General features: G+C 59.9%; 3 protein-coding genes across 7 annotated transcripts; 1 reads left to right on the plus strand and 2 right to left on the minus strand.

Annotated features, from left to right (window-relative positions):
• Nucleotides 1-5213: 5213 nt before the first annotated feature.
• On the plus strand, nucleotides 5214-8203 carry SLC16A11 (solute carrier family 16 member 11). 3 transcript variants are annotated; one of them, XM_045986583.1, is made up of 5 exons: nucleotides 5214-5557; nucleotides 5802-6009; nucleotides 6263-6406; nucleotides 6573-7340; nucleotides 7427-8203. In XM_045986583.1, the coding sequence occupies exons 2-5, from the start codon at nucleotides 5808-5810 to the stop codon at nucleotides 7654-7656; spliced, it is 1344 nt and encodes a 447-aa protein (XP_045842539.1). In that variant the 5' UTR covers nucleotides 5214-5557; nucleotides 5802-5807; the 3' UTR covers nucleotides 7657-8203. The 3 variants fall into 3 exon arrangements, with proteins under 3 accessions (XP_045842539.1, XP_045842538.1, XP_045842541.1); XM_045986582.1 differs by having other exon boundaries at nucleotides 5473-5557; nucleotides 6573-7557; XM_045986585.1 differs by lacking the exon at nucleotides 5214-5557 and having other exon boundaries at nucleotides 5581-6009.
• Nucleotides 8204-8388: 185 nt separating this feature from the next.
• Nucleotides 8389-11956, minus strand: SLC16A13 (solute carrier family 16 member 13). The gene is made up of 4 exons (XM_045986581.1): nucleotides 11307-11956; nucleotides 11006-11149; nucleotides 9660-10397; nucleotides 8389-8965 (listed from the first exon to the last, which is right to left on the minus strand). Exons 1-4 carry the CDS (start codon nucleotides 11503-11505, stop codon nucleotides 8769-8771), a joined length of 1278 nt encoding a protein of 425 aa, XP_045842537.1. The 5' UTR covers nucleotides 11506-11956; the 3' UTR covers nucleotides 8389-8768.
• Nucleotides 11957-14275: 2319 nt separating this feature from the next.
• Nucleotides 14276-20073, minus strand: BCL6B (BCL6B transcription repressor). Of its 3 annotated transcripts, none has more exons than XM_045986661.1 (9): nucleotides 19976-20073; nucleotides 19313-19503; nucleotides 18870-19091; nucleotides 18413-18760; nucleotides 18030-18154; nucleotides 17073-17237; nucleotides 16852-16982; nucleotides 16599-16736; nucleotides 14276-16277 (listed from the first exon to the last, which is right to left on the minus strand). In XM_045986661.1, the coding sequence occupies exons 1-9, from the start codon at nucleotides 19976-19978 to the stop codon at nucleotides 16161-16163; spliced, it is 1440 nt and encodes a 479-aa protein (XP_045842617.1). In that variant the 5' UTR covers nucleotides 19979-20073; the 3' UTR covers nucleotides 14276-16160. The 3 variants fall into 3 exon arrangements, with proteins under 3 accessions (XP_045842617.1, XP_045842619.1, XP_045842618.1); XM_045986663.1 differs by having other exon boundaries at nucleotides 20034-20072; XM_045986662.1 differs by having other exon boundaries at nucleotides 19887-20019.
• Between the last annotated feature and the right edge of the window lie 5145 nt (nucleotides 20074-25218).

Consider the following 25218-nt stretch of genomic DNA (forward strand, 5'->3'; position numbering starts at 1 on the left):
AGGTCTTTCCCACCCTGTGCACAGACACTTAGAGGTCGTGTGGCTTCTGGAACCCTGGGAGCTGCACACCCTTCCAGCAGTCTTGGGACTTGCCCAACCACTCCTCCCAGTGTGTGCACACAAGGCGCTCTTCCAGGGGGAAAGAAAGCAGGTCCCCTCGCCCCTCTTGGCCTTCCAGACTCTGCCTGATGCAGGACACAATCCGGGAAGTCTAAGTTACATCCCCCCCAGGGCGGGAAAACCTGTTCTTTGACTCCGTGTCTCCTCCCACCTTGGCTTTGGTCCCTCTTGACAGTGCTCAGCTGGGAAGCAGATTCTGGGGTCCCGACAGGCCAAGGGCAGGTCCGGGTGTTGTCAGCTGAGTCCCCTAAGAGGCTGAGTCCTCTGAGTCCGAGGTGAGGTCCCAGACTGGGCCTGGGAAGGCTGACAAATGCAGGGGTAGCCAAGAGGTTGGGTTACTGCAGAGGAGAAATGACAGGCCTCACCCCTGCCCTTTCTGGTGCAACTCCCCCTTCTCAAATCAAGACAGGAGGCCCACAGGGAGCTGGAGAAGACACTGGATGGGGGGACATGCAGCGGTGGCTGCGTGTGTCCGGAACAATGGGAGGAAACTGAATGGAGGTGAACCTACACTTGTTCTGTGTTTTGTTGAGATATGATCGACATGTCCTTTGTTCCTTTTGACGGGAGGAAGAATCCAGCTATCTGTGGACGCTGAAAGCCCAGGTGCTCTCCCCGGTGTCCCCTCCCAGCCAGGATGAGAGCCTGTGCCCGGGGTTCCGGTGGTCAGGACCACGGACCCTGGCCTTGAATCTGGAGATCATGGGGGGTGGAAGCAGCCGTTTCCAGGCGCAGTGGTGGCAGCAAGCCGGAAGGGACGTCTAGCGTCTGCTGGGGACAAGAGTGGCAGGCCCATGTTCTGCCAAACCCAGTTCTGCAGCCCTCTGGGTAATTCTGACACTGCCTAGTAATCCGAAATCCATCATTTCTGTCCCTCAGTAAGTCACAGTTGGTGCCCACAGCCTGTAATTCAGAATTCTAACACAGATGTTAGCCAAAGTCCCCAGAAGATGCCAGATCAGACACGTTGGGGTATTTAAGGCACACGGCCCAGACCCAGAGCCTTTCGCTGGGGGCTCCCGCCATCCTGATCCTCGTCCTTGGAAACTGGGCTGTCCAGAGAGTTCCAGCAGCCACAGACTGAAGACCTTGGAGAGGGGTCTCGGGAGGTGGGGGCGGTGGCAGGGGGCCTGGAAGAGGCCCAGGAGGCAAACTTGGTAGAGGGAGTAAGTGAGGAGTAAGGAGTGGGATCGGACACCCAGGCCGGTGCAGCCCGGCCCAGGTCCTGGCTCCAGCCGGGCTCTAGCCTTAGCCCTGTGACCCCCATCACCAGGTTCCCCCAGCCACAGACTCAGCAAACTCCTCACCCCGTCCCAGTCCCCCGACACTGTTCAGGGGACCTGGCTCAGATCTCCATTCCTATGCGGTCACCCAGGCAGACTTGTTCCCTGCACGCAGTGAGCCCCACTGCCCTGAGTGGGTTCCTTTTCCCCGAAGCCTCGTCCCCACCCCCTCCCAGAGCATCTCAGCATCTCTGCTTCCCGGGCCCCGAAATACACATCCTGACCTTTGTGCCCTGTTTCCTTCCACTCTTCCAGGGTCTGGCCCTGGAGGTCTCTGCTGACTTCCCAAAGCCTGGTCTCTGGGTGAGCTGAAGAAGGAGGAGACTTTGGGGTGAGGGCTAAGAGGCCCCTTAATTGGGCACGTAGAAGTCCAAGGTCAGCCGGGCCAAACCCGGGAAAACCTCCTATTTTTGGGTACCTCAAGTAGAGCCATTTTTCCTTGCCTCTCCCCTTCCCTCCCGCCTACCTTCTGCAGAGGGTACACCTCCCACCCCCTAGCAGGTGGGCCCCAGGAATGGCCGGGCCTGGCTCAGGGCCCCCTCCACTGAGGACCTCGTGCAGGTGCTCCCAAGAAAAAGTCCCAAAGCAATTTCAGAGTTCACAGACAGTGACACACTTGCACACCCCCGGGTCCCCAAAGCAAATTATGGACAGAGTTTGACCCTCTCTTCTGATCTCCCTAAAGACCTGAGCTGGCCCAGCATCTGCTTCTGGAGCTTTCTCCCTGTGGGTAGCCACTACCAGTCCAGGCCCTCCGAACGGTTCCGTAGGATCCCGGCCCGTCGCTGGAGTGCTGGGCCCTGGGTTTGCTCTGTCTGCCAATCTCCTGCTCAATTCTGTCTCAGCCAGTTTTGTGCAGAGATCAGTTCTGCAAGGTCCCACCTCCAGGGCTACGTGGGGATGAGGGACAGAAGGCAAAGACGGATGGTGTCCCCGCAGGCTGAGAGGGCTCCCAGAGGGGTGAGATAGGCAGTGGGTGGGGATGGGGCATGACTTCCCGCAGGGGAGCCCCCCAACCCCCACCGCCAGTGGGGACCTGGGCAGAAAAATGGAAATAATTTATTTAGTTATTTAAAGCATTATTTTCCTGCGCATCAAAGATCATGAAGTAGAGGGGCGCCCCCTTGGCTCCGCGGGAAGCACATGAGACTCGCGACCTCCGTATCGTGAATTTGAGCCCCGTGTTGGATATAGAGATTATGTAAATAAACTAAATTTTTAAAAAAAGTTACGAAGTAGAATGAAGTAGGATGCAAACTTCCAGATGAATTTTCAATGTAAAACAAGATGTTTCAAAGAAATTTCTCACACCGAGGAAAGCTGTCTAACACCAGACTCTCCTGCCCCTCCCCCCCGCACTGACCGGTGTGAATCCTTACCCTCTGTGTTCAGCATCAAATATTATGGAATACTAGTGAATGCTACATCAGTGGAAATTTTTGAGAACCATCAGGCTCTGGAGAAACATCTAAATTCCTTAGCCTGGCCTTCAACTCCCATGACGATGGGAGCCTCTGCCCTATGCCACCCTCCTATCCTCTCTCGTTCCCCACAGAGCTGCTCTCCATAGCTCCCCAAACAATAAAGAATATGTAAAGCTGGTTGGTGCCTTTGTGATTTTCCACAAGCTTCTCCCTTTGCCTGGAATGCCCCTGCCCACGCAACCATCTGGCAAACTCCTACTCATCCTTCAAGACCCCACGTAAAGGGCTCCTCTTCTGTGAAGCCTTCCCAGCAGGCCCGAGCAGAATGAGTCAGCTCCTCCATGCATCGGTGTCTGTCCCCGTCCTCGTGTGGGGCTCTCTGCAATTCACCTTTCCCCTAATCTGACTGTGGGGGCTCGGAGGGGAGAGGCAGGATCATTCATAGTCGTATCCTCAGCCCTGAGCACAGCTTCCAGCATGGTGAGGCGTCTAAAAATATTTTGTTTGAAGGAGCAAATGAACAAAACTTATTCTGACGCCTTTCTTTTTTGTTTTTGGAGCCCAGATAGGGACGCTAGCATTTTCTCACCAACTTTGGAAAATGCTCAGAAAACCACTCATCATAAAGAAGAAAACAAAATTAACTCCACCTCTTTTTGCCACCAGTCACATCTCGTAACACATGTCGGGAGAGGACGGGGCGCTGGAGGGTCCAGCCGGGTCCTCCAACAATCCCAGAAAAGGGAGCGACACACACCACATTGCAGGCCCTGTGCTAGGTCCCGCATTTGCGGTGCTGCTCTTATGAGCCCATTTCAGAGATGAGGAAGGTGAGGCACGTAACTTGCTCACAACCCTAGGGAGGGTAAGTGACAGCTGGGAGTGAAACCCAGAGAGTCGAGCTTGGGAGCGCCTTCTCCCAGCCTCACTGCTGTGTTGGCGCCATAATGGTCGTTTTGGCTGAGTACGAAGCACGTGGCATAGGAGGACGGTGCCCTTTGATGACCAACCATCCCAGTCCCAGGCTCTGGGATGCCCTCTGGGTTCATAAGAAGGTGCCTGGCGTTACTTTGTACAACTCCCAGACACAGGGGGTCCAGTCTCCTCTTTGGCTATGGGTGTGATCTGTTGGGGGGTCAGGGGTAGGGAGGGGGGCTGCTCGCCTCAGAGTTCTCAGCTGCTGGCTCAGGACTGGCCAGCTTCCCCTGCCGGGTGTCTCCCACAACAGCAGCCCAGGCGGGGGAAACCAGTGAGATCAGTCTCCTAGGGCGTCCACGGCAGGACCGGCTACCTTCAAGGACACCTGTTCCCATCCAGGACATTGCAGGGAGAGGGGATGGCAGATGCAGAAATTCAGGAGTGAGAAAAAGCTAGGCATGTCCTTGGAGCTGGTGAGGAGCTTTTGGCTGAGGCTGGCGGAAGGGCTCGGGACAGAGACGTGTGTGTGTGGGTGTGTGTGTGTGTGTGTGTGTGTGTGTGTGTGTGTGTGTGTGTGATGGGGAGGCAGTGTTCCTTCCGCAGTGAAAGGCCTAATCGCCAAAGGAGAGAAATGGGCTGTTTTCCTCCGAGTCGCGGAGGGGCTCTCAACAACTAGGAAACACTGCCACCGCGTGGCTCCCAGCCGCACGCCGTCCAATTCTCTCACTGTGTCATCACTGAACCCGAGAACACTCTTACTCAAACAGCTCAAGTAAAGCCTCGGTAACCTCAATCCGAATGTGGAAAGGGTCCTTTCAAATCAACTTCTTCAAGCAGCCAGCGCCTGGGAGCGAGTCCCGGATTTCCCATCTTGTTCTACAACGCCGAATCTTAGTGTTCAGCGATTCCGATCCAAGGGATCCTTCCAGGCCAATGAGGTCATTCCCTCTGGGGGCATTCTGCTTCCATGCTGGGGCTGGTCGCCCTGTACCTTCCGCAGCGGGACAGACCCAAATTCAAATGTCCTCACCATCTTTAACTTGGGTGCTTTGGGAACAAGGCATCTAACCTCTCTATTCCTAGTGACTTCATCAGGAAAATGGGCAGGACACCTTCTTGAGCCGTTCCTCCTGGGCAGGAACAGGTGAGGTGGGTCAATGCCTGGCACATCCCAGCTTTTCATACGGAGGGAGCCCTCTTCTTCCCCGTAGGCCCTGGACAGCCGGTTATTGTTGAGCAAGGAACAAACCTGGGATGGAGGTCAGCGATTCCATACCGACAATGACCTGGTCTCCCAGCAAAGTTCCATGAGAACAAAAGTACTCCTCGCGGCAGGCTTTGGGGGGGTCACCCCTCTTTCCAACTGTTGCCTCCGGGCCCTGGGTTTCCTGGGGATTGCAATCCCCGCGTCTCTTCCGCGAGCAGCAGGCGGCAGGTGCGTGCGCTTGAGCCGGGAGGGGCCGCCTGCATTCACCCCCCCGCCGCCGCTCCCTCTGCGGGGGCTGTGTGTGCGTGTGCGTGTGCGTGTGTGTGTGCGTGTGTATAATTCAATCCCCGTGGGACTCAGAGTCTGGCCTCACCCGCGGCTCGGCCGATTGGCTGACGGTGTCAGCTCCCCGCCCTCCGCACCCCCGCGTCCCAGGTGGCTCAGGCCCCCAGTGGCGATCTCTGTTTACGGAGAGAGCCGGTCCAGGTGGGGCTCCATCTCCGCGCTCACTCCCCTCGGGGGCCCCGCCCGCGCAGCAAGCGGGGAGGACACCTGGCCCAGCTGCTCCTCGTTCTTCCCCTCCCCCCACCGCCCGGAGAGGTCGGGTAAGGGGGAAGGGATGCGTGTGGGAGGGGGAGTCCCAGGCCCGGGGGATCCGGCTGTTACCCGGGCCCCGGAAGCTCGCGCGCACCCTGGAGATGTATCCCTAGGCCTAGCTCCCCCTCCTTCCGCCCTGCCCTACCGTGCCCCTGGGACGTGCCCACCCCGGGCCAGCCGCCGGAACCCGGATCTCAGGGATGCCCTGGACCCTGGAGGAGGCACAGACGTGGTGTGTTCCCCCTTCCCCAGACGGCGATGACTCCCAAGCCGGCCGGACCCCCGGACGGGGGCTGGGGCTGGGTGGTGGCGGCCGCAGCCTTCGCGGTGAATGGGCTCTCCTACGGGCTGTTACGCTCGCTGGGCCTTGCCCTCCCTGACCTCGCGGAGCACTTTGACCGAAGCACTCAGGACACCGCGTGGGTCAGCGCCCTGGCCCTGGCGGTGCAGCAGGCAGCCAGTGAGGGGGGCCCCGAGGCGGGAGGCGGGAACCGGGGTGGATTGGCGGAGATGGATGACCCACCTGATGACCGGACTCCCTGGGAAAGGGCGCCCGCTGGGACCGAGTCCCAGAAAACAGAGGGTCCTGAGGTCAAGGGGAGGAGCTCTTAGGCTGGGGGAGACGTTTTAGGCCTGGCCAGACTTCAAGGAGAAGTGTTGGATCAAGTTTGGGACGCAGAGGCGTGTCTTCCGTTGACTCCGCCCCCTTCCAGGCCCAGTGGGCAGCGCCCTGAGCACCCGCTGGGGGGCGCGCCCCGTGGTGATGGTCGGGGGCGTCCTCACCTCGCTGGGCTTCGTCTTCTCGGCGTTCGCCCGCAGTCTGCTGCACCTCTACCTGGGCCTGGGCGTCCTTGCCGGTGAGGGGAGAGGGGTACGGGGTCCCCAAGGGGTGATCCCGGAGAGGGGCGCTTCTTGGGGGCTGCGGGGCCTCCCACGAGGGCCGGGGCCTCGGAGGGGCGGGGCCTGGATCGCCGGAGCCCGCGTCCGGGGTCCCAGTCCTCACCCGGTCCCGTCCGTCCGCAGGCTCCGGCTGGGCGCTGGTGTTCGCCCCGGCCCTCGGGACCCTGTCCCGTTACTTCTCCCGCCGTCGAGTCCTGGCCGTGGGGCTGGCCCTCACGGGCAACGGGGCCTCCTCGCTGCTGCTGGCGCCCACCCTGCAGCTCCTCCTTGATTCTTTCGGCTGGCGGGGCGCCCTGCTCCTCCTCGGCGCCGTCACCCTCCACCTCGCCCCCTGTGGCGCCCTCCTGCGACCCCTGGTGCTCCCTGACGACCCCCCGGCCCCACCCCGCGGGCCCTTAGCCGCCCTCGGCCTGGACCTCTTCGCGCGCCGGGCCTTCTTGGTGTTCGCCCTGGGCACAGCCCTGGTCGGGGGCGGCTACTTCGTCCCCTACGTGCACTTGGCCCCTCACGCTTTAGACCTGGGCCTGGGCGGGTATGGGGCGGCGCTGGTGGTGGCGGTGGCTGCGGTGGGGGATGCGGGCGCGCGGCTCGTCAGCGGGTGGCTGGCGGACCGGGGCTGGGTGCCCCTCTCGCGGCTGCTGGCGGTGTTCGGGGCCCTGACCGGGCTGGGGCTGCTGGCCGTGGGGCTGGTGCCCTTGGTGGGCAGCCAGGAGGGCTGCGAGGGGGCCCTGCTGGCCGCGGCCGGGGCCTATGGGCTCAGCGCGGGAAGTTACGCGCCCTTGGTGTTCGGGGTGCTCCCGGGGCTGGTGGGCGTCGGAGGCGTGGTCCAGGCCACGGGGCTGGTGATGCTGCTGATGAGCCTCGGGGGGCTTCTGGGCCCTCCGCTGTCAGGTAAGGGCCCGAGTGAACAGATCTGCTCGCAACCGTCCTCTGCCCCGGGATCCCAGGCCCCTAAATTCCTTTCCCCTTCCTCACAGGCTTCCTAAGGGACGAGACGGGAGATTTCACCGCCTCCTTCCTCGTGTGTGGCTCTTTTATCCTCTCCGGCAGCTTCATCTACATGGGGCTGCCCGGGGCGCTGCCCTCCTGCCGGCCAGCCTCCCGGCCCGCCACGCCTCCCCCCGAGAGGGGAGAGCTGCTCCCGGCTACTCAAGTCGCCCTGCTTTCCCCTGGAGGCCCCCAGTCCGCTCTGGACACTGCTTGTTGACCATGAGTTCGAGCCCCACCCCCAGCAAAGAATTTCTATCCAGTTTCCTGCAAGTTCCAACCGTTAGCCAATCTGGGAGGCTGGAAACATTCCTTCTTCGTAAGATATTCAAGGGGGCCCCAGGGGCTCGATCAGTTAAGGCTCTGACTCTTGACGAAGGCTCAGGTCGTGATCTCAGGGTCATGATCTCAGGGTCCTGAGATTAAACCCCGGAGTGGGACCCCTGCTGGGCGTGCAGCTGAAGATTCTCGCTGGCTCTCGCTCCCTCTGCCCCTCTCCCACTCTCTTTTTTTCTCTCTCAAACAATAAAAACACAGGGAAGCTCGAAGTTGCCTACCTGTCAGCTTCAGTGTGCTGGGGTGAGGGCTCAGGAGGGAGGGGCCATCTGCCCCATCCGGACCCCCACTAACCCCTCCCTGCATTTCAGGCTCCTTCCCCTGGCTGGAGGGAAATGCTGGACCCGACTTCAGCTCTCACTGCAGCAGCTCCTTCTCCCAAGCCACCATCCCACCCCGGTGTCCTCACCACTGTCCTCCAAGTCTCGGGAGGCGGTAGGAAAGGGGAGGTCTGCGGGCCAGAGGGAGGGGCTGTGGTCCAGACAGCAGAGTCCAGGGTTAAAGTGGGGACCTTCCCTCCATTTCTTAGCCACGAGCCCACTCGGCCAACCCAAGCATACAGACCCCAGGTCTTTTTGAGGTTCTGACGATCACCCTGTTTCCTTATTAATTTTATCTCAGAAGGGTGTCCCCCTTTCCCAAGCACCTGCCCGCAGAGAAGGAAGCTGGTGGGCAACACTAGAGATCACATGTAAAACACATTAAGTCTCTTGGCCTTTGGTTGTCACAGCTGATTCACAGCTCAGGGGAGCAGGCTGAGCTCCTGGATCCTTCGGTAAAGGTTGTGGGAGCAAAAAAGAGATGAGAGGCCTCAGCCAAATACTAGGCGGTTGGCACACACCATGCAGGACCACTGCCCACCCCAGGCCTGCCCTGTGGGGAAGCCGATCAAGATGTTTAAGGCACTGTGGTTCTGTGGGCACCAGGATGGGCCAGAGGAGGAGAATCTGGAGCTCCGAGCTCTGGCCTCTCGGTCTGACAGCTCCTTTTGGCAGTTCAGTCCTCTCCCAGCGCGTCCCTGGTCCGAGAGACTGTGGTGTCCACTGCCTCTGTGACAAGGTCCCGGGGCTTGGAGGCGGAGGCCGGGGAGCAGAAGCGAGGCAGAGTGACGAGGATGCCACTTCCTGCCAGAAGGAAGGCCCCAGCCACCACGAAAGAAACTGTGTAGTCGCCTGTCACATCCCGGAGGTAGCCTAAGTCCGAGAGAGAAAAGAACACACGTGGGAGCCCCAGTTCCTGAGACTGATGAAGGGAAGAGCGTAACCCTGAGCCCGTCATCTCGGAGGAGTTCAAACTCACTAGGCAGGACGCCATGAGCTCGAGAACTCTGGCGTCCCAAGGTTTCTACACGTAATTTTTGGAGGGTAATTTCAACCTCCTTCCTGCCTTCAGGAAGGGCCTCCAAGCCAGCCAGCGGAGACTTGGGTATCCAGAGGGGGCGGGTGCACCTGTGCCTTTCTTTCGAGCAACCGTGGCCCTCCTGTCTATACTTTCAGTTAATAGTTAAGAGGAGAAAGTTAGGGTCTGAAGGTTTTGGCATCTGGGCCATGGAGAACTTTGACCCGACAGCTCAGATAGCTGGCGGGGGGCCCAGTAGGCCAAGGGAAGGGCCAGACACCTGTAGGCTACATCTGGCTGGGTCCAGCCAGGTCCTCTGAGCACCCAAGCTGTAGATACCCGGCCACGGGGTCCTCATAGCTCCTCAGAGTCTTTCCACAGCCCCCATTTCCTTGCCCCCCGGACCCACTTCGGGGCTGCTCGGACTGGCCGTGTTCTGTGCCATCCCCAAGGGCAATATTCATGCACATTTTAACGTCACTAGTCCCCTCCCCAAATTGCATGACATGGCTGTGACCGCCCACCCCCGGGAAACCCGATCCCCCTTACCTGAGAGAGGAGCCCCCAGCAGCCCCCCAATGCTCTCGACCATCTGCACCAGTCCCAGGGCACAGTATATCCTTCCAGTCCCCACCAGTTCAGGCAACACGGAGAAGGCCACTGGGGTCAGGGCCCCTGATGTGAAGCCGTAGGCCACGGCCAGAGTCATTAGGGCCGTGGGAACACGAGCCACAGGGAACAGGGCCAGGGAGACCCCCGTCAGGGTGGTCCAGAGCATCAGCAGTCGTGCCACGGGTCCTGGGACTGCATCTCCTAGCCACCCAGAAACCACACGTCCCACGAGGTCAGAGACAGCCACCACCGAGAGTAGGAAGGCAGCAGACAGTGGGTCCCAATCCAGGTCCTGGAGGTGGGCCAGCAGGTGCACGTAGGGAATGAAGTAGCCAGTGTTGATGAGCGTGATGGCAGCAGTATAACGGAGGAAGGGGCCGTGATGCAGCAGGGAGGTGAGCTGGGCCGCAGGGCCGCCCACAATAGGGTCCTCCCTCAGGGAGAGCGGGCGGAGGAGAGCACCACAGGCCACCAGGTGCAAGGAGAGGGCAGACACCAGCAGTAGGGCCCCCCTCCAGGCATAGCGGCTGACCAGCCATTGGAAAAGTGGGGCAAAGGCAAAGGAAGAGAGGCCCACGCCGGTCAGTGCCAGCCCTGTCGCCAGGGATCGCCGTCGAGAGAAGTAACGGGACAGGCAAGCCAGGGTCGGAGTGAAGGTCAAGGCCCAGCCAGAGCCTGTCAAAAAGGAAGAGAGAGGGTTTGGGGGACTCTTAGGGCTCCCAGGGCACCGGGTAATCCCACCACGGTAGCAGAGGCCTGGTTTTCGAGCAGTACGACCCTGTGTATTTTATTTCCTCTCCCAGCCTCAGTCTCCTCTTCTGCAAGACAGGCGTAAGACACCCGATGGGAGTCTTAGAAATACTGCGAGCGCAGTAACTAGATCCCAGCTTGGGATCCGTACTGTGGGCCATACCATCTCTGGCTGTGTGATCTCCGTCTGCCAAGTTACACAAGCTTCGAGAACCTTTCTTTGTTTGTAAACTAGGATTATGGCATCTACTCTGCAGCCACAGTGCCTGGCACAACTTCATGGTCATTCTTCCAACGACACTCCAGCCCCACCAGCCCCGGGCTTGCAAACTCTGGCCTCAACATCTCCGAATTTCTCAATATCCCTGCACTCGCTGATCACTTTAGTCAACGCTCTCAAGACGTCCCTCCCTTTTGGGCACAGGTGCTAGCCAAAACCTTCCATCCGCTCCTCCTTAGCCGCTCAGAGCCGGCAGGAAGAAGGTGAAAGTCCGGAGGCAGCTGGCTTCTCCGGCCCTTGTCCAGGGTCTCACCTGAGAGCAGCCCGATACTGAGGTACAGGTGGGTCAAGGAGGTAGCGAGGGAGGCGAGCAGCATCCCCGACGCGGCTAAGATGCCCCCTGCCATCACCACGGGCCTGGGCCCGTACTTCGTGCTCAGGGCACTGCCCACGGGACCTGAGAAAGAGGAAGACAGCCGTGCGAGGATCTCTCCGGCGAGGATCTCTCCGCGTCCTCGGCCAGTAGCCTCGCCAGCCCCGCCCTTTCCTCTCCAGCGTGCCCGCATCCCCCTCCCGGTCCCACGGAGCGAGGCGGACCCGAGCGCGGCACTCACTCCCGAACTGCTGCACGGCGATCCCTATGGAGGCGACCCAGGAGACCCGCGCCGCCTGCTCTTCAAACGCCGCCACCAGCTCCACGAAGAAGACGCCGAAGGAGCGGAGCACCCCGAACACCAGCGCCGACTGGAAGAACGCGGAGAGCACCACCATCCACCCCCAGCCCCCGTCGGGGGGCTCGGCCCTGGGCGCCATCGGCGAGGGCACGGGGCTGCCGCCACTCCGCGCAGCCCGGTTGGGAGCAGGGCGCGGGATCCCCCACCTCTGCCCTCCCGGCCGCCGAGCCGCGCGGCGGAGGCCAGGCTGCTGCGGCTGCAGAGGGAGGCACCGACGAGCCCCGGAGGCGGGGAGGCTGCGGCGGACGCCTGCGCCTCTCCTCCGGCGGGGCAGCCTAGGTGGGGAGAGCTGGCGGCCTCCGCGGCAGCGGCTCCCGGGGGCGGGGCTCTGTGGGCCGCGCGCTGCCGGTCGAGGCCTGGGCGGGACGGGCCCGGGCGGGGCCCCGACGTTCAGCCTGGAGCCAGGAGGCGGCCCTGGGGTTGGGCGCCGGCTCTGCAGCGCGCCAGCCCCGGGGCGGGTTATCCATCCGTCTTATCTTGTCGCTGCGATCCCTGAGGTCAGCGGTCATGCCTGTCCACCGCCGGCCAGTGGGGAAGCGGGACCCCGGAGCCGGGGGGTGGAGCCAGGAGGGCAGGGCGGGGCTTAGAGCTCGGTTCTGGACCCGGACAGTGAGTGGGGCGCATGCGTCAGGAGGGGGCCCGCGGGAGGCCGACTCGATGGGCCGCGCGTGACGGAGGGACCTGCCCGGAGGCTGTTGCGTCTCCCGGCCACCTCACCAGCCAATCAGTCCAGGATCCCGCACCAAGACCCTCACGGAGGGAGCTCATGGGGGGTGGGGGTGGGGGGTAAACCGGTTCAGGAGAGGAGGACACCAACTTGCTGAATGAGGGGCCCAGTGGCAAGGTCAGGTCCGGGTGAGGGTAGGGGTTCTGCCCTGAGACTCAAACGAAATACCTGTCCCAGCGGCCGGGGAACACTCGAACCCTGATGCCCGGATCCCTGGGCCGACTGCGGGCACTTGTGTCTGCAGTGGCGACTGGGTTCCTGTTGCTTCTGTCCTCGCTAACAGGAAATCTACAAGTCACAGAGACCAAAAATAACTCCGGAGAGGAAGGGCGGCCGTGGACGCACTCAGGGCCTCCCAGCACCACCTACACCCCTTCCTCAGTGGGGCTGAAACCTTTTCCTCCGCCCTCTGGTAAAACTATTTCCTAACAGCAGATTCTGATCTCCTGATGGGGTTGTCCAAAGAGGGAAGCTCTTATCACGGGGCGGTCAGCCCCTCCTCTTCAACCAGTATCCAGTCTCTCCACTTTACATAACACTATTGGCTTGGCTTTGTTTCTTCCTTACAATTCCTGCCCCCCCGCCCCCCCCCCCCCCCAGGACCTTGACCTTGCAACTTGGGCTCAAGGACTCATACCCAGACAAGTCACACATGGGAGGCTGTTTTTTGTGTGTTTACAGAGAGTGTACATGTGCTCACGAAGGTTGGAGGGGGACCTGGCGGGGGGGTGGGGGGGGGGTGGGGGGGGTGGGGGGGTGGATTCTGGGGGCAGAGAGAGTCTTAAACAGGCTCCTTGCAGAGTGTAGAGCCTGACATGGGGCTCTCTCTCTTTCACCATCCTGAGATCACGACCAGAGCTGAGATGACGTGTCCGGGGTGTAACCAACTGAGCCACCCGGGCACCCCTGGGCTGTGTAATTTTAAAAAAGCATATTGAGCCCTATAATTTTATATGTGGGAAATAAAAATAATCATACCCCCACAAACTTTGTTAAGTGGGGTCAACATGCTGGGTGGTGGGAAATAGGCCAAGACGAGGCCATCGATGTGGCTGTATACAGGGACACTAAGTACACAGAGGACCACCAAGATGTCGAGCCTCTCAGTTGGTTTTCCCAACTGTAAATTGGGGATAATAATGGTACTTACTCTTGAGGGTTATCAGGGGAGCGGAATTCGAAAGGCCATGCACAAGAATGCTTGGTTTAGGACCTGACGGGTACTGCGGACTAAGTAATATTAGCTGGTTTCATTTTCGATAGGGCATAAGCTGAAGTGGCTGGGGTCCGGGTGGGGAGGGAGGTTTTAGTGAACGCTTTTTTGTTTTATGTTTTACTTAGAAATAGCTCTAATCTAGGTCCTGAGTTTTAAGATGGAGAAACACAACCCCACACTGTAAATGTGGGCAGGAACTGAAGACCGCGTTAATGGACTTATTCCCCAGATGAAGAATTTTAAGTCCGAAAAGGGAGGGAACTTAACAGAATTGTGACCCTCTGCCCCCGGCAGAACAGAGCTGCACACCCTGAACACAACGGGACAGGGAAAGGGTGGGAGAGAAGCACTGCCTGGGTGCTGGGTAGATTCCAAGGCCCCATTGCTGGGGGAGGGGCGGAGGGGCCTGAGGGGGAGGGGCAGAGGGGCCTGACCCCAGGCTTCACCTTCTCCCTGTCATCTGCATGCTCTTATGTCCTCAGGGGACCCAAATCCTGTCCATTTTCCTTGGGGGGGCTGTTGGTGGTATTGGGGGGGGGGTGTCCCAAGCATTCAGATCCCAGCACGGATGCATCCCCCAGGCTCCTGGTATTATTTGTGGCTTCCTGGTTTCTCCCTGCTGCCTCCACACTTCGGGCAGGAAGTGACTTCAGAGCTGCAGGATGCAGGTGGCTCCGGAGAAATTTCATGAAGTCACCGGTTCCTACACAATGAGCTGGAAGGCAAGGGCAGGGCAGGGGAGAACAAGGGCCATTGGAAGCGTCTGATGGGATGGGGCGGTCAAATGGGCACAGATCACAAGATGGAATCTAGGAGGGAAGAACCCTCCCCCCACCCCTGCCCCGTTTCACCCCATTCCCGGATCCTCCCAGGCAAGAACCCGGGACACAGTAGGCAGTACAGAGAGTCATCTTTATTCCAAGATTCGGATCTTGCAAGATCTAACATTTCCACCCCTACGAGCGACCTCCACCTGCCCATCCAATTGGGGGAAAAAAAATCAATCATGGTTCCTTCTAATATCTCTCTGTTGCGATCTCTCCCTGCTTCCGTTCTGCAGTGGGGAGGAAGACGGAATGATAAAGAGAAGTTGCTTTCTCACTGGTCCTCAAGTGGCGGCGATGAGTCCTGACCCAGCTCGTGGAAGCCCACCTCACAAATTTCAAAGTGCTCCTTACCCTCCATCCATACCCCACAATCAAACAGGTCCCAAGACAGCAGAGGAAGGACTGTAAATGAAGGCTTCAGAGTATCATCTCACATTCCAGACATTCCATCTAGTTAAGAGGCAACCCCATTCCCAACTTTCTACTTACCTGACTTACAGTGGAGACTGTGCCCCTCAACCAACCTCTTAATCCTACCCAGACAAACTTGGTCAACTAGAAGGACCACCAGTCAATTACTCTTCTAAATCTTGTAAATCTCTAATCCCAACAGTAATCCCAATCATAATCACAAACTACAGCAAATCCAGAAAGGAACTCAGCCCCTTTTCTCTCCCTGTGGAAGGTTCTAGTGCATTCACCAGTTCCAGACAGGAATGCAGTGACAGGAAGGCCAGGTCACAGACCTAGCTTTTCCAAGGTAAGAAAGATACCAGGTGCCTGTGACTTCTAGAGGGAAAGAAGTTTCCGGACACTTACCAGATGATGTCCAAAAACCCATTAAATGAAGAAGGGGCTTGTCTCAGGTAGAGAGAACCCCAAGGAACATTGGAACCCAGACACCTCTACAGTTAAGGCCTGGTCATGGCTCTTTATCTCTTAGTCAAGGTAGAGTTTAATAATTCTCCCATAGCTCATAGCATTCTTCAAGTCTGGGCAGAATCAGAAAAGGCTGTGTCATTTCTGATAAGGAAGGGATCAACCCAGTGCTGAGAACAGGCCCCAGTGGGAGGATTCTGGGCTCAACTAAAGCCCAGCACATGGCAGATCGACACAGTGGAGCCAAACCGAGGTGACCAGACCTCCATTTCCGGCTCACCAAACAAAGCCCAAAAAAACAAACAAAACAAAACAAAAGAAACGAAAACAAAAAATAAAAATGGTCCTCTAAGTCTTGGAACTAGAGGGGAGTCTGTATGCAGTTCCAGCCCGCTAGAGAACCTACAATACCCAGAATACCAAAGAGGGTTCCTGACCCAATTCCACAACCCCACAGTCCCCAGAGCTGCCCTAGAACAAATAAGGTTCCAGACCTAAGACTGGGAGGGACAGGATACAGACAGACCCTCTCTCCATTCCCAACGCACCGACAAGCACACGGACAGGAGAAACAACTCTGAAGATGAAGTTATGACAAGCAAACACATGAAACAGTCAAGCCAAAGGAGACAGCCAAGTGCTCATCTCTGCCAGCAGAGCGGTGACCCCACACACTGTGTTTCAGGCCACCTTGGATCACACTTCTGGAAGGGGGATGTGGGAAATGCCATGGAATGAAGGCCTTGGTGCCACCCACAGGCCTCAATAAATTATATTTACAGAGAAACCAAATGAAAGGGGGGCTGCAGGTGGAGGGTCGTTCCCTCCCTTCCCCCCTGCCTGCCCCCACCACCCGCAGCTCCCAGCTGGCTGTCTCCTCGGGAACAACTTGGATTGTGGGGAAGAGGTTTTGACCAGCAAAACAGAGGCAGATCAAGCGCAGACCTGCCACCCCTGCTCTCCCCAGTGAGAATTCAAGGTGGTGGCCGCTTCTGACACCCGAGGGGCCTTGCACGCCCCCCACGCCCAAGCCCGCAGCTCTCCGGGTGTCCGGGAAGCTCGTGGGATCCGGGCGGCGCACGCAGCTAGGGGCCCCCCAGAATGTGGTAGTGCACTTTGGTGTTCGTCGCTGCTCCATGCTTCTGGCGCAGATGCAGGCGCAGCTGACTCTTGTGCCGGAAATGCAGGCCGCAGGGGTCGCACTGTCGGGGGACAGCCGGGTCAGCTCCCGCCCCCTCCACAACCACCCCGGAGGGACAGCCGTCAAGGGTAGCTCTCCGCGGGAGAGAGGCTCCACGGTCCTCGCGTCTCCCCGGTCCTCCACAGAGGCTCGGAGCTAGGCCCCGCCCCCTCCATCCCTAGCTCCGCCCCCCGGACGGCGCCCAGTCCGGAGCCTAACTTCTCTGCGCGCGTGCGCGCTTCCCGGCCCCGGCCCCGCCCCTTATCTTCCAGGACTCCGCCCACTTCGGAGAACGCCCCGAGCCCCACCCCCAGGTAAGCGCCAGGACAGGTCCGGCACTCACGTGGTAGGGCTTCTCCCCGGTGTGGATGCGAACGTGGCTCTTGAGGGTTTGTAGGTGGCGGAAGCGAGTGCCGCAGGTAGGGCAAGGATAGGGCTTCTCCCCGGTGTGGATCAGCACGTGCGCGCGCAGATGCGCTACCTGGGAAGGCAGGGGGACCTCAGACCGCGCGTCCGGGAGGCACACCCCCTCCCCGTCGGCGCGCCCCGCCCTCTGGCAGATCTGCCCAGAGCGGGCTCCCTTACACGCCCCGCACCTGCACGAAGCGCGAGCCACAGGTCTCACACTTGTAGGGCTTCTCTCCCGAATGGATGCGGCTGTGCGTTTTCAGGTTGGCCGGCCGGTTAAAGCGGGCTCCGCAGATGGAACAGTGGTAGGGCTTCTCCCCTGAGGACAGGGAGGCCTGGAGGTCAGGGACTCGGCCCTAGGACGCCCGCGGACACAAATCCTCTCCTCTCCTCCCTCTCCTCTCCTTACCTGTGTGCACCGTGCGGTGACTGGCCAGGTTGCCTTTGTAGCGGAAGGCAGACCGGCAGAGCTGACATTTGTAGGGCTTGTCTTCTTCCCCGGGAGCCAAGGGGTCCAGCCCCGACGAGCACCCAGCCCCTGACTCACAGTTCTGGCAGCTGAACAGTTCACTCTCTGGGAGAGGGGTGGGTGATGACAATTTCAGTGAGTCCTCAAGCCACACTCCTAGTGGGTTTTCTTTCCCCCCAACTTACTGTTAAGACTCTGGAGCTCATTTGACTTACTCAAGGTCACATGGCTTATAAGAGGCCAAGCCAGGATCTGACTTCATGTCTGTCTGACTTCAGACTACTCTGCTAATCTCCTCAAAAGTAGTGGTGGGGGCGCCTGGGTGGCTCAGTGGGTTAAAGCCTCTGCCTTCCGCTCAGGTCATGATCCCGGGGTCTTGGGATCGAGCCCCACATCGGGCTCTCTGCTCCGCGGGGAGCCTGCTTCCCTTCCTCTCTCTCTGCCTGCCTCTCTGCCTATTTGTGACCTCTGTCAAATAAATACAGAAAATCTTAAAAAAAAAAATCTTAAAAAAAAAATAGTGGTGGTGGTAGGTGGAGGCCCCAGGTGCTGGGTGAAGAAGATTCTGTTCTTTCTCCTCTCTTGGACCAATGCTCTGCTCGACAGCTTGCCCTAGAGGCCCTGCCAAGCCCTGGACCCACCACTCGGCCCTGATGGGAATAGGCCGGAAGTTCCCAACCTTGGCGGCTCATTGGAAGCTTTAAAAGAAATACTGATTCCTGGCTCCCACGTCCAGACACTCTGACCTGTGGGGTGTGACCTGGGCAATGGGGTTAAGAGCTCCCGAAATAATCCCAATTTGCAGTAATCGGGACCGGCCTTTCCTTCTGGCCCGAACTGGCCTCGAGCAGCCTGAGGAGAAAAGCCAAGGGCAGTGGTAAAAGGAAGGGCTCTGACCTGGTGGCGGACAAGCCCGCCCAGACTGCAACACAGGTGTCTCTTGAGCCGGGGCTGTGAGGAGATGGGGGGTATTGACTGGAGCCCCACATTTGAAGTGTCCCGTGACAGCAGATGGAGAGAGCCTAGGCAGGTGGCAATCCCAGAGAAAAGGATTAGGAGAGATTTTATTGGCGGGGGGGAGGGGTTCTGGCCAGGAGAATTCGGAGCCAGAGGCTGGCTTACCCTCTGGAGGTTAGCCAACACTGACCAGTGAGCCAGAACCGATGGTGCCGCGGGAAGTCCCACCCCCTCCCTCCCCGCTCCTGACCACCCAGGCCCGGTGGCCCTGCCTCCCAGCTGAGGCTGGCCTCTGCCAATTCTTGAGGTTCCAGGGTCTGTACCTGCTCTGGGGACCAGGAATGGGTCCTTCTTCACTGCCGCTGCCGCTGGAAGCCTCGTCGCCGCTCGGGAGCCTGGCTTGGGGGCACAGTTGACCAGCACTCCTCTCCCCCGCCAGGCTCCCTGCTTGGGAGGCCTGAGAGTTTAGCACTATGAACTTGTACTTTTTCCAGTTGCAGGCCTTGGGGTCTGGGCTGCCTGGGCTGGGGGGCCTTTGACTGCAGCTGCGAGACTCGGTAGGTGGGTCTGGATGCCCTTCAGAGCGCCTGGGGCTGCCTGGTGGAGGGGCTGTTGGGGGTCTGGGGGGTTCCGCTTCCAAAGGCCGCAAGGAGATGCCCAGAGGTTCATAGCTGGGAAAAGTGCGATGGATATTAGTGCTCTTTCCTGATCTTGGCCTCTACCCTTGACACTGGGATGCCACCTCACCCAACGGAGGACACCGAGCGGGGCCCCTCTCACCTGGCCTGGATGAAACGGTGGCAGGCCTGGACCACGTGTTCCATCTGTAAGTAGGTGGCGGCCGCGAGGACGGCCGGTGCAGTGGCAGGAGAGAGGCGTAGGCGTGACGTGTACATGAAATCCAGGAGGGGAGCGAAGCCTCCGGCTTCGGGGCCCCCGGGCAGGGAGAGCACGTCCACCCCCACACCTGCGCGGCCTCGGAAAATTGAATAGAAGAAGCCACTGCAGAGAAGGCAGATAGGCTACGTCAGGGCCTGGGGAACCCATGGAGACACGCCGCACTGTAGGAAGCCCCACCTCCTCCCCATCAGCCCCCCAGTGCCCCGACGCGCTCAGCCTCCCGCTCCCGGAAGGCTTGGCTCCGGATCCCCTCCCGAGGACCTTATGACACCACCCCTTTCCCACTGGGTCCCGCCCCCCCCCCCCCCCGACCCTCCTCGAACCTGCAGGCGATAAGAACCGCCTTGTGAGCTCGCAGGGGCTGCCCGCCGACCAGCAGGGTGACGTCGGTGAGGATCCCGCGCAGGCGCAGCTCGTTCAGGTTGCCCAGCACGTCGGAGGAGTGGCGGGTGAACTCGCGCACGTAGCCCAGCGCGCCCTCCCGGGCGCCGGTAGAACCCATGGCGACGCAGGCCTGCCGGCCCCGGGAAAGGGCTCAGCGACCCAGGCGGTGCTCAGACACCTTCCCTCCGCAGTTCGCCCCTTCCGCGACGTGCAGCCGGGCCAAGCCCCCCGCCCTGCTCGCGCAGCCTCGCGGGGTCCGCCTAGTGCTTTCCGCCCGCAGCCCACCGGCGCTCGCTTCCCCGCTAGACTCCACGGTGCCCGCGCGGGGTGGGTGTACCCACGCAGCAGCGTCGACGGCCCTCGTGGGGAGTCCGGCCCGCGGCGCCCTCGGCTCGACCGCTGGTGCCGCAGCAGCAACCCGCTCCCCTCGGCCTCACCGCGCGCCTCAATCTCAGGTGTGCGACCTGCCCGGGCACCCCGGACGGCCCGTGTCCACACCCCTCCAAATCCCACCTAGGCACCCTCTCCGAAGCACGGAATTCCACTCCTGTCTGGTCCCGGACCCCTAGTTCAGCCCAAGCACCGGGCCTCAGCCTTCCTACCATCAGCAACCCTTTTCGGGAACCCAGGAGTCCGGCTCCCTCGGTCTGTCGTTCTTACCCCCGTCCCGCAGGGGCTGCGGCGGCTCTTCTGGGGGGGGGCGGGGTCTCGCTCCCCTCCTGGCGTCGGCTCCTTTATCTGGCCGGGATGGCGGGGGCGGGGGTGGAGGTGGGGTGAACGCCTGGGTCTGTATCCTTCCTTCCTCCCTCGCTCTCCAGATGGCGAGCCCGGGGCGGGGTCTCCGGCCCAAGGGCGGGACCTCAGAAACCCTGGGTGGTCGTAACCTAAGGGGTCATGGAAAGTGGGACCGGCGAGGGAATACTGGCATTGGGGAGGAGGCTGGGGATAGCGATGTTGGAAATAGGGGCGACCTGGGTCGTCGAGGGGCATGGGGCAGCGAAAATCCGTGTGTTGGCTTTTGAAAGGGGGGTGCCTGTTAACTGGAGAGTGAATACAGCACAATTCCCCCTTCCCACGGACGGTGTCAGGGGAGATAAAGGGGAACCCAGCGAGGCACCCGGTTTGGGGAGGCCCCGGCGCACTCGCGTGGGGTCCCAGACAGAGGGAGGGCGCGGTGCGAATGATAGGGTCCTCCAGCAGGGCCTGCAGAAAGGGGGGCTCTGATCGGGCGGGGCGGGGAGGGGACGGATATGATTTCTAGTTTGTTTCCTTCCATTGTCCTGCAACCGGACGGCTCCGCCAGCTGCTTCCCCTTGAGGAGGTGGGGAAAGCCCCGGGTGGGGGCGGAGAGACGCTCAGGAGACCTGGGCGTCCGGACTCTCGCTCCCGACTCCCTTCTGAATCCTTGTAGGGATCCAGAGAGACAGACTCCCGCCCAAAGCCCGCTCGCCCTCCCCCAGTCCCAGCTCACTAGGGCCTTGGGCACCCGCCCGTCGGCTACGGCTCGGAGGCTGGCGGGACGCCCCGGTCCAGCGCGGCAAGTAGGCAAACCCCCCGCAATGTTCGACTCCTTCCACGAGGGGGCGGACGAGCACTAGCCTCGCCTCGCCGTCTCCGCCCGGCGGGGGTCCACTCGGACCGGGGCGCAGGATCCATTCGCTCTCAGAGGCGGACGCCTTCGTCCTCCTCCCCTTTGCGCTGGTTGATTTTGTCCCTCTGTCTCCTGGGGGGTGGGGGGGGGGGACGAAGGCTGGGCGGAGGGAGGGAGAGTTAGGCGACAGAGGGGACTTCCCTCCGAGGCTGGGGTTCCTAATTTGGGGTGAGAAATCCGCGGGCTCTGGGAGCAAGGGAACTGGTGGGACCAGGAGTGGGGTCTGAGCCCTGGGAGCTCAGGGTTCTCTTTTCTCGTGAAGCTAGACCCTGTTATCTGTCGGTAGAGGTGAATTTTTAGCGAACATTAATCTGAGGGTTGGGTGGGGTGGACAGAAAGAAGGAAAAACAGGGAGGGCCTTGGGGGGTAAAAGGAGGGAGAGGGGGCAGGAGGGGTCTGATAACCTATAACCCTAATTGGAGGTCCCGAATCTGGGAGATGGGCACGGGTCCCACCCTCATTTTGTTTGGGGAGAGGTTGGGGGGACGCGATGTTTATTTGGAGGAGGGGTGCAGAACTGAGTTCTAGCTGCAAAGCAGGCCTTGCATTGGGTTCAAGAGAGTCCACAGGTGCAAGGGAATGACTGGCCATTATCCATGGAGCTGCCTACGGGCCTGAAGGGTGTCTTTATCTGACCCGAGGGTGTCTTTATTTGGGTGCAGGAAAGAACTGCGGGGAAACTGGGAATCTGGGACCCCTCGGGATTCAGGACCGTGATGTGGCTTTTGTATGTGAGGGTTACTGTGGCCTCTGCTGAGTCTGGAGGTGGGAGTCCGACTGGGGGCTCCCTTTGGTATCAGGATGGAGTTGATTTGGGGTTACCTGGTCTGCTGTGGAGTATACGTTTTTTTATAGGGTGTTGAGTTAGTTGGGTCGTTCTGGGCACGGGGTGCTGCATTCAGAAGGCCTGAGCCTGAGCGCCAGTGGTACGTTTGAGGCAGGGAGCTGATTTTGAAGCTATGTTAGTTTTGGGGACTCTGACCCCCATAATTTGGAGATTGTCATTTGGAATGTCCGGACAACCTGCTAGGCGTGCTTCGGGAGGTCGATGAGGGTTTTGTGTTGCGGATTCATAGTCACTGGTGTGTATGGACAGTCTGATTTCAAGTAGAGTAGCCATGCTGATTTGGGGGTACAGTCTGTTTTGGGAAGCCATGTACGTTTCAAGGCTGGGGTTAGATTTGGGGGGACATGAAATTCAATCTGGAGTTTTTTATTAGCTTGAGGTGGAGCATAATAGGAAGCTGGGAGCAGGTTTGAAGGCCTTGTGTGTGATTGTGGGTCATTTAGGGGAAACAGACCTTTGTACTTGAAAGTTGTGGAAACTTACTTTGAAGGCAGAGTGGCCTATGTATACATAGATAGCCACGAAGCTTTTCCCAAGGGGAGGAACAAGGTGAGGGCGCAGGGTAGGAGACTAAAGTTTTGGGGTGTCATTATTTGGGGGTGTTTTGTCACTCTTTGGATGTATTTGATGAAGTTGAGGGATGGGTCATAAGGTGAGCCTGATTTGGGGGTTCACTTAATTTGGAGCATGATGCTGGTTTGGGATGTCCTTTGCTTATAGCTAGCTCCCTCTCACCCCAGATTCTAGAAGTCTCTTTCTTTACTGAACCCCCAATTATGCCCAGGACTTGAAGGGAGAGATTTGGAAAGGTAGTGGGTAGTGTATCTCCTCTTATTTCTCTGTGACCTGGATAGATCTGACGGAGAGAAGGCAGTTTCAGACTCTGAACCCCAATTTCTTAAGGGAGCACACCTCACTTTCTGGGAAGGTGGGGGGGGAATGGGGTGGCCCGTGGTAACGGGAACACCCCTGACTAGGACAGTGCTGTTGGAACTTTGTTAAGGAGAGGTGGTGACGGGGGTGCGAGGAGGTGATTCTTGTACCCTGAGTTTCTAGGATAAGAGCCCCAAACAGAAAGCAGACAGAGGACTGGGAATGCGGGTGAGGTGGGTGGGGGGAGGGGTGCCCCACGGCAGTAGGGGCGAGGGGGTAAGCCAGGCCAGCTCTGCACGCCTGGGTCCCTGCTCTCTTCGGCTCTCCTCCCCTCCCTCCCTCCCACCGCCCACCCCCCCAACCCAAGGCAAAAAACCTGCCTGTGCAACAGCAATGGCAGATTCCAATCCTCCAGGCTTTCCTTAAACCACCACGGAGACCAGCCAGGGGGGAGGGGAAGGGAGGATCGGGCTTTCCTGCTTCCCTAAGACTGGGGCTATGAGCTTGACCTCCTGGCCCCTGGCCCTTCGAGGAGTGCCCCCCCCCTGGTCTGGAAGCCAGGTTTCCTGGACCCTCGCCCCCGAGCGGGGGGGGGGCCTGGAGAGACGGGGAGGAGGAAGGAGGGAGTGACTTCCAAAATTGGCATCGGGACAGAGCAGGGCTGGCGGGAGGCAGGTGAAAGACGGAATTTTCCTGAAAAAACGGGGGTATCTGAGGACCCCAAATTTGGGGTGCTAGTCCAGGACCGTCCTGCCAACATCCTAGATTTTTTTGGGATTTTTTGGGGCCCCCAGGACCCCTCTAGATGGGGTGAGGAATGTAGTGTTGGGGGAATCTGACTGGGGCATTGCAGCTGCCTCTCCCGCCGAGTTGGAGACGGATGGGCTGGGACGGGTTTGGGGGGGTGTCCCCAATTCTGACTGGGAATGGAGGAACCCCCTTCTGAGCTCTCTTGTGGGGGTCCCCCCTCCCTAGGGCACTCCCCACTCCCTGAGCCAGCCGAGAGGAAGGAGGCCAGCGATGCGACTGGGGCGGCTCCTTTCTCCTGCACCCCAAATGTGAGGGATGCACCCCAAATTTTGCTCCCTTCAAAGTAGGGGACCAGGATCTCAGGGGAGAGTAGCTGAGGTAAGTGGGGAGGAAAGTGTCCCCTGTTTTCAGGAGAGACGTGGCGGTTGGGGGGGAGGTTTGGAGGTGCGTGCTGGGGTGGGGTTGGGCTTTGTCAGTCTTGGAACTGGGGGGATGATCGGAGAGGCTTTCCCTTATGCCCCGAACCGCAGTCCCCCAGATAGAAACCAAAGGCTGAGACCAGAAGCCCCCCCAACATCCCTAGCCGTTAGCACAGGGTTTCATCTCTGTCTCACCCCCACAAAGGCTCTGCCGAGATTGGGAGCTGGGGGCAGCTGCTGAGTTTGGGGGGGCCGTGGAGGTTGGAGTGAGGAACAGGAGGCCTGGGCAGGCTTTGGGGCAGGACAGACAGGGGTCTCGAGGGAGGGGGTCCGGCATCCCCCGGGGCCTAAAAAGACTGCTTACACCCACCATCTTAGCTCTTTCTGATTGCTAAGAGTTTTGGGGGGTGTGTCGGCAGGGGGGTGGTAGAGGGCGGCATGGGAGGTAGGAGGAAAACTTTCGGTTTGCAGAAGGTGTTATTTTGATTTGTGGAAGGGATTTTGGTCCTTGGGTTTTGCTTTCTGTGGGGTGCTTTTAAAAAATCATGTCCTGGACAGGAGGAAAAGGCTGAGGGAAGGCCTAGGGTGGGGGTGGGGAGAGCCATGTTTGTCTCAGCTTAAACGTGGCTTTCTGGGGTGGGCCCGCCTTCCTGGGCCTGGTGGATGGGCTGATGGGGGTTGTCGCGGGGGGTCGGGTGTGGGTCCTGGGGGGTGGTGGGGAGTGGGAATAGTGCTGGCGGTTGGGTACCTGGCCCCCAGGTCCAGACAGCCCTCTTCCTGGGCCCTGCTGCTCCCCTTTCCCCCTGGCCTCCATTTCCTGCCTTTGGCCTCCATCTTGTGGCAGGCCCAGGGCCCAGGGCGACTTCCGGCCCCCCTCTCCCCACCATGTTCCGGCCCCACCACCTCTGGACTGCCAGCTCCCAACCCTGCTGTCCTTGGCCTTCTGTCTCTCCTTGCTTTCTCTTGGGTTCTGACCCAGGGAGGGGAGGAACGGACACAGGAAGCCTTGGGTCCCTGCCCTTGCTGAGTCGGGAGTGTGCGGCCCCCCCCAGTCATCCCGTTTCCTCTGCCTCCGACCCCACCCGAGGGGTCTCCTGAGCAGAATTGCTGCGGAGGGAAGCTGGTTCCTGTCGTATCCCCCGGCGGGCTCAGCCCTTAGGCCCCTCTCCCTCCTGTGGCCTGCCAGCTCCTCGCCCGGGTTCCTCCTTGCCCCGCAACCGCTCTTGGGGCCGTGTTTGCCTTCTGAGCCTTCTCTAGGCCCCCGCTCCTGCTGGTGGGGGTCTTCACGGCACCACCTTGTGCTCC

This window comes from Meles meles, chromosome 18 (assembly GCF_922984935.1).
Source record: "Meles meles chromosome 18, mMelMel3.1 paternal haplotype, whole genome shotgun sequence".
Taxonomy (NCBI): Eukaryota; Metazoa; Chordata; class Mammalia; order Carnivora; family Mustelidae; genus Meles; species Meles meles.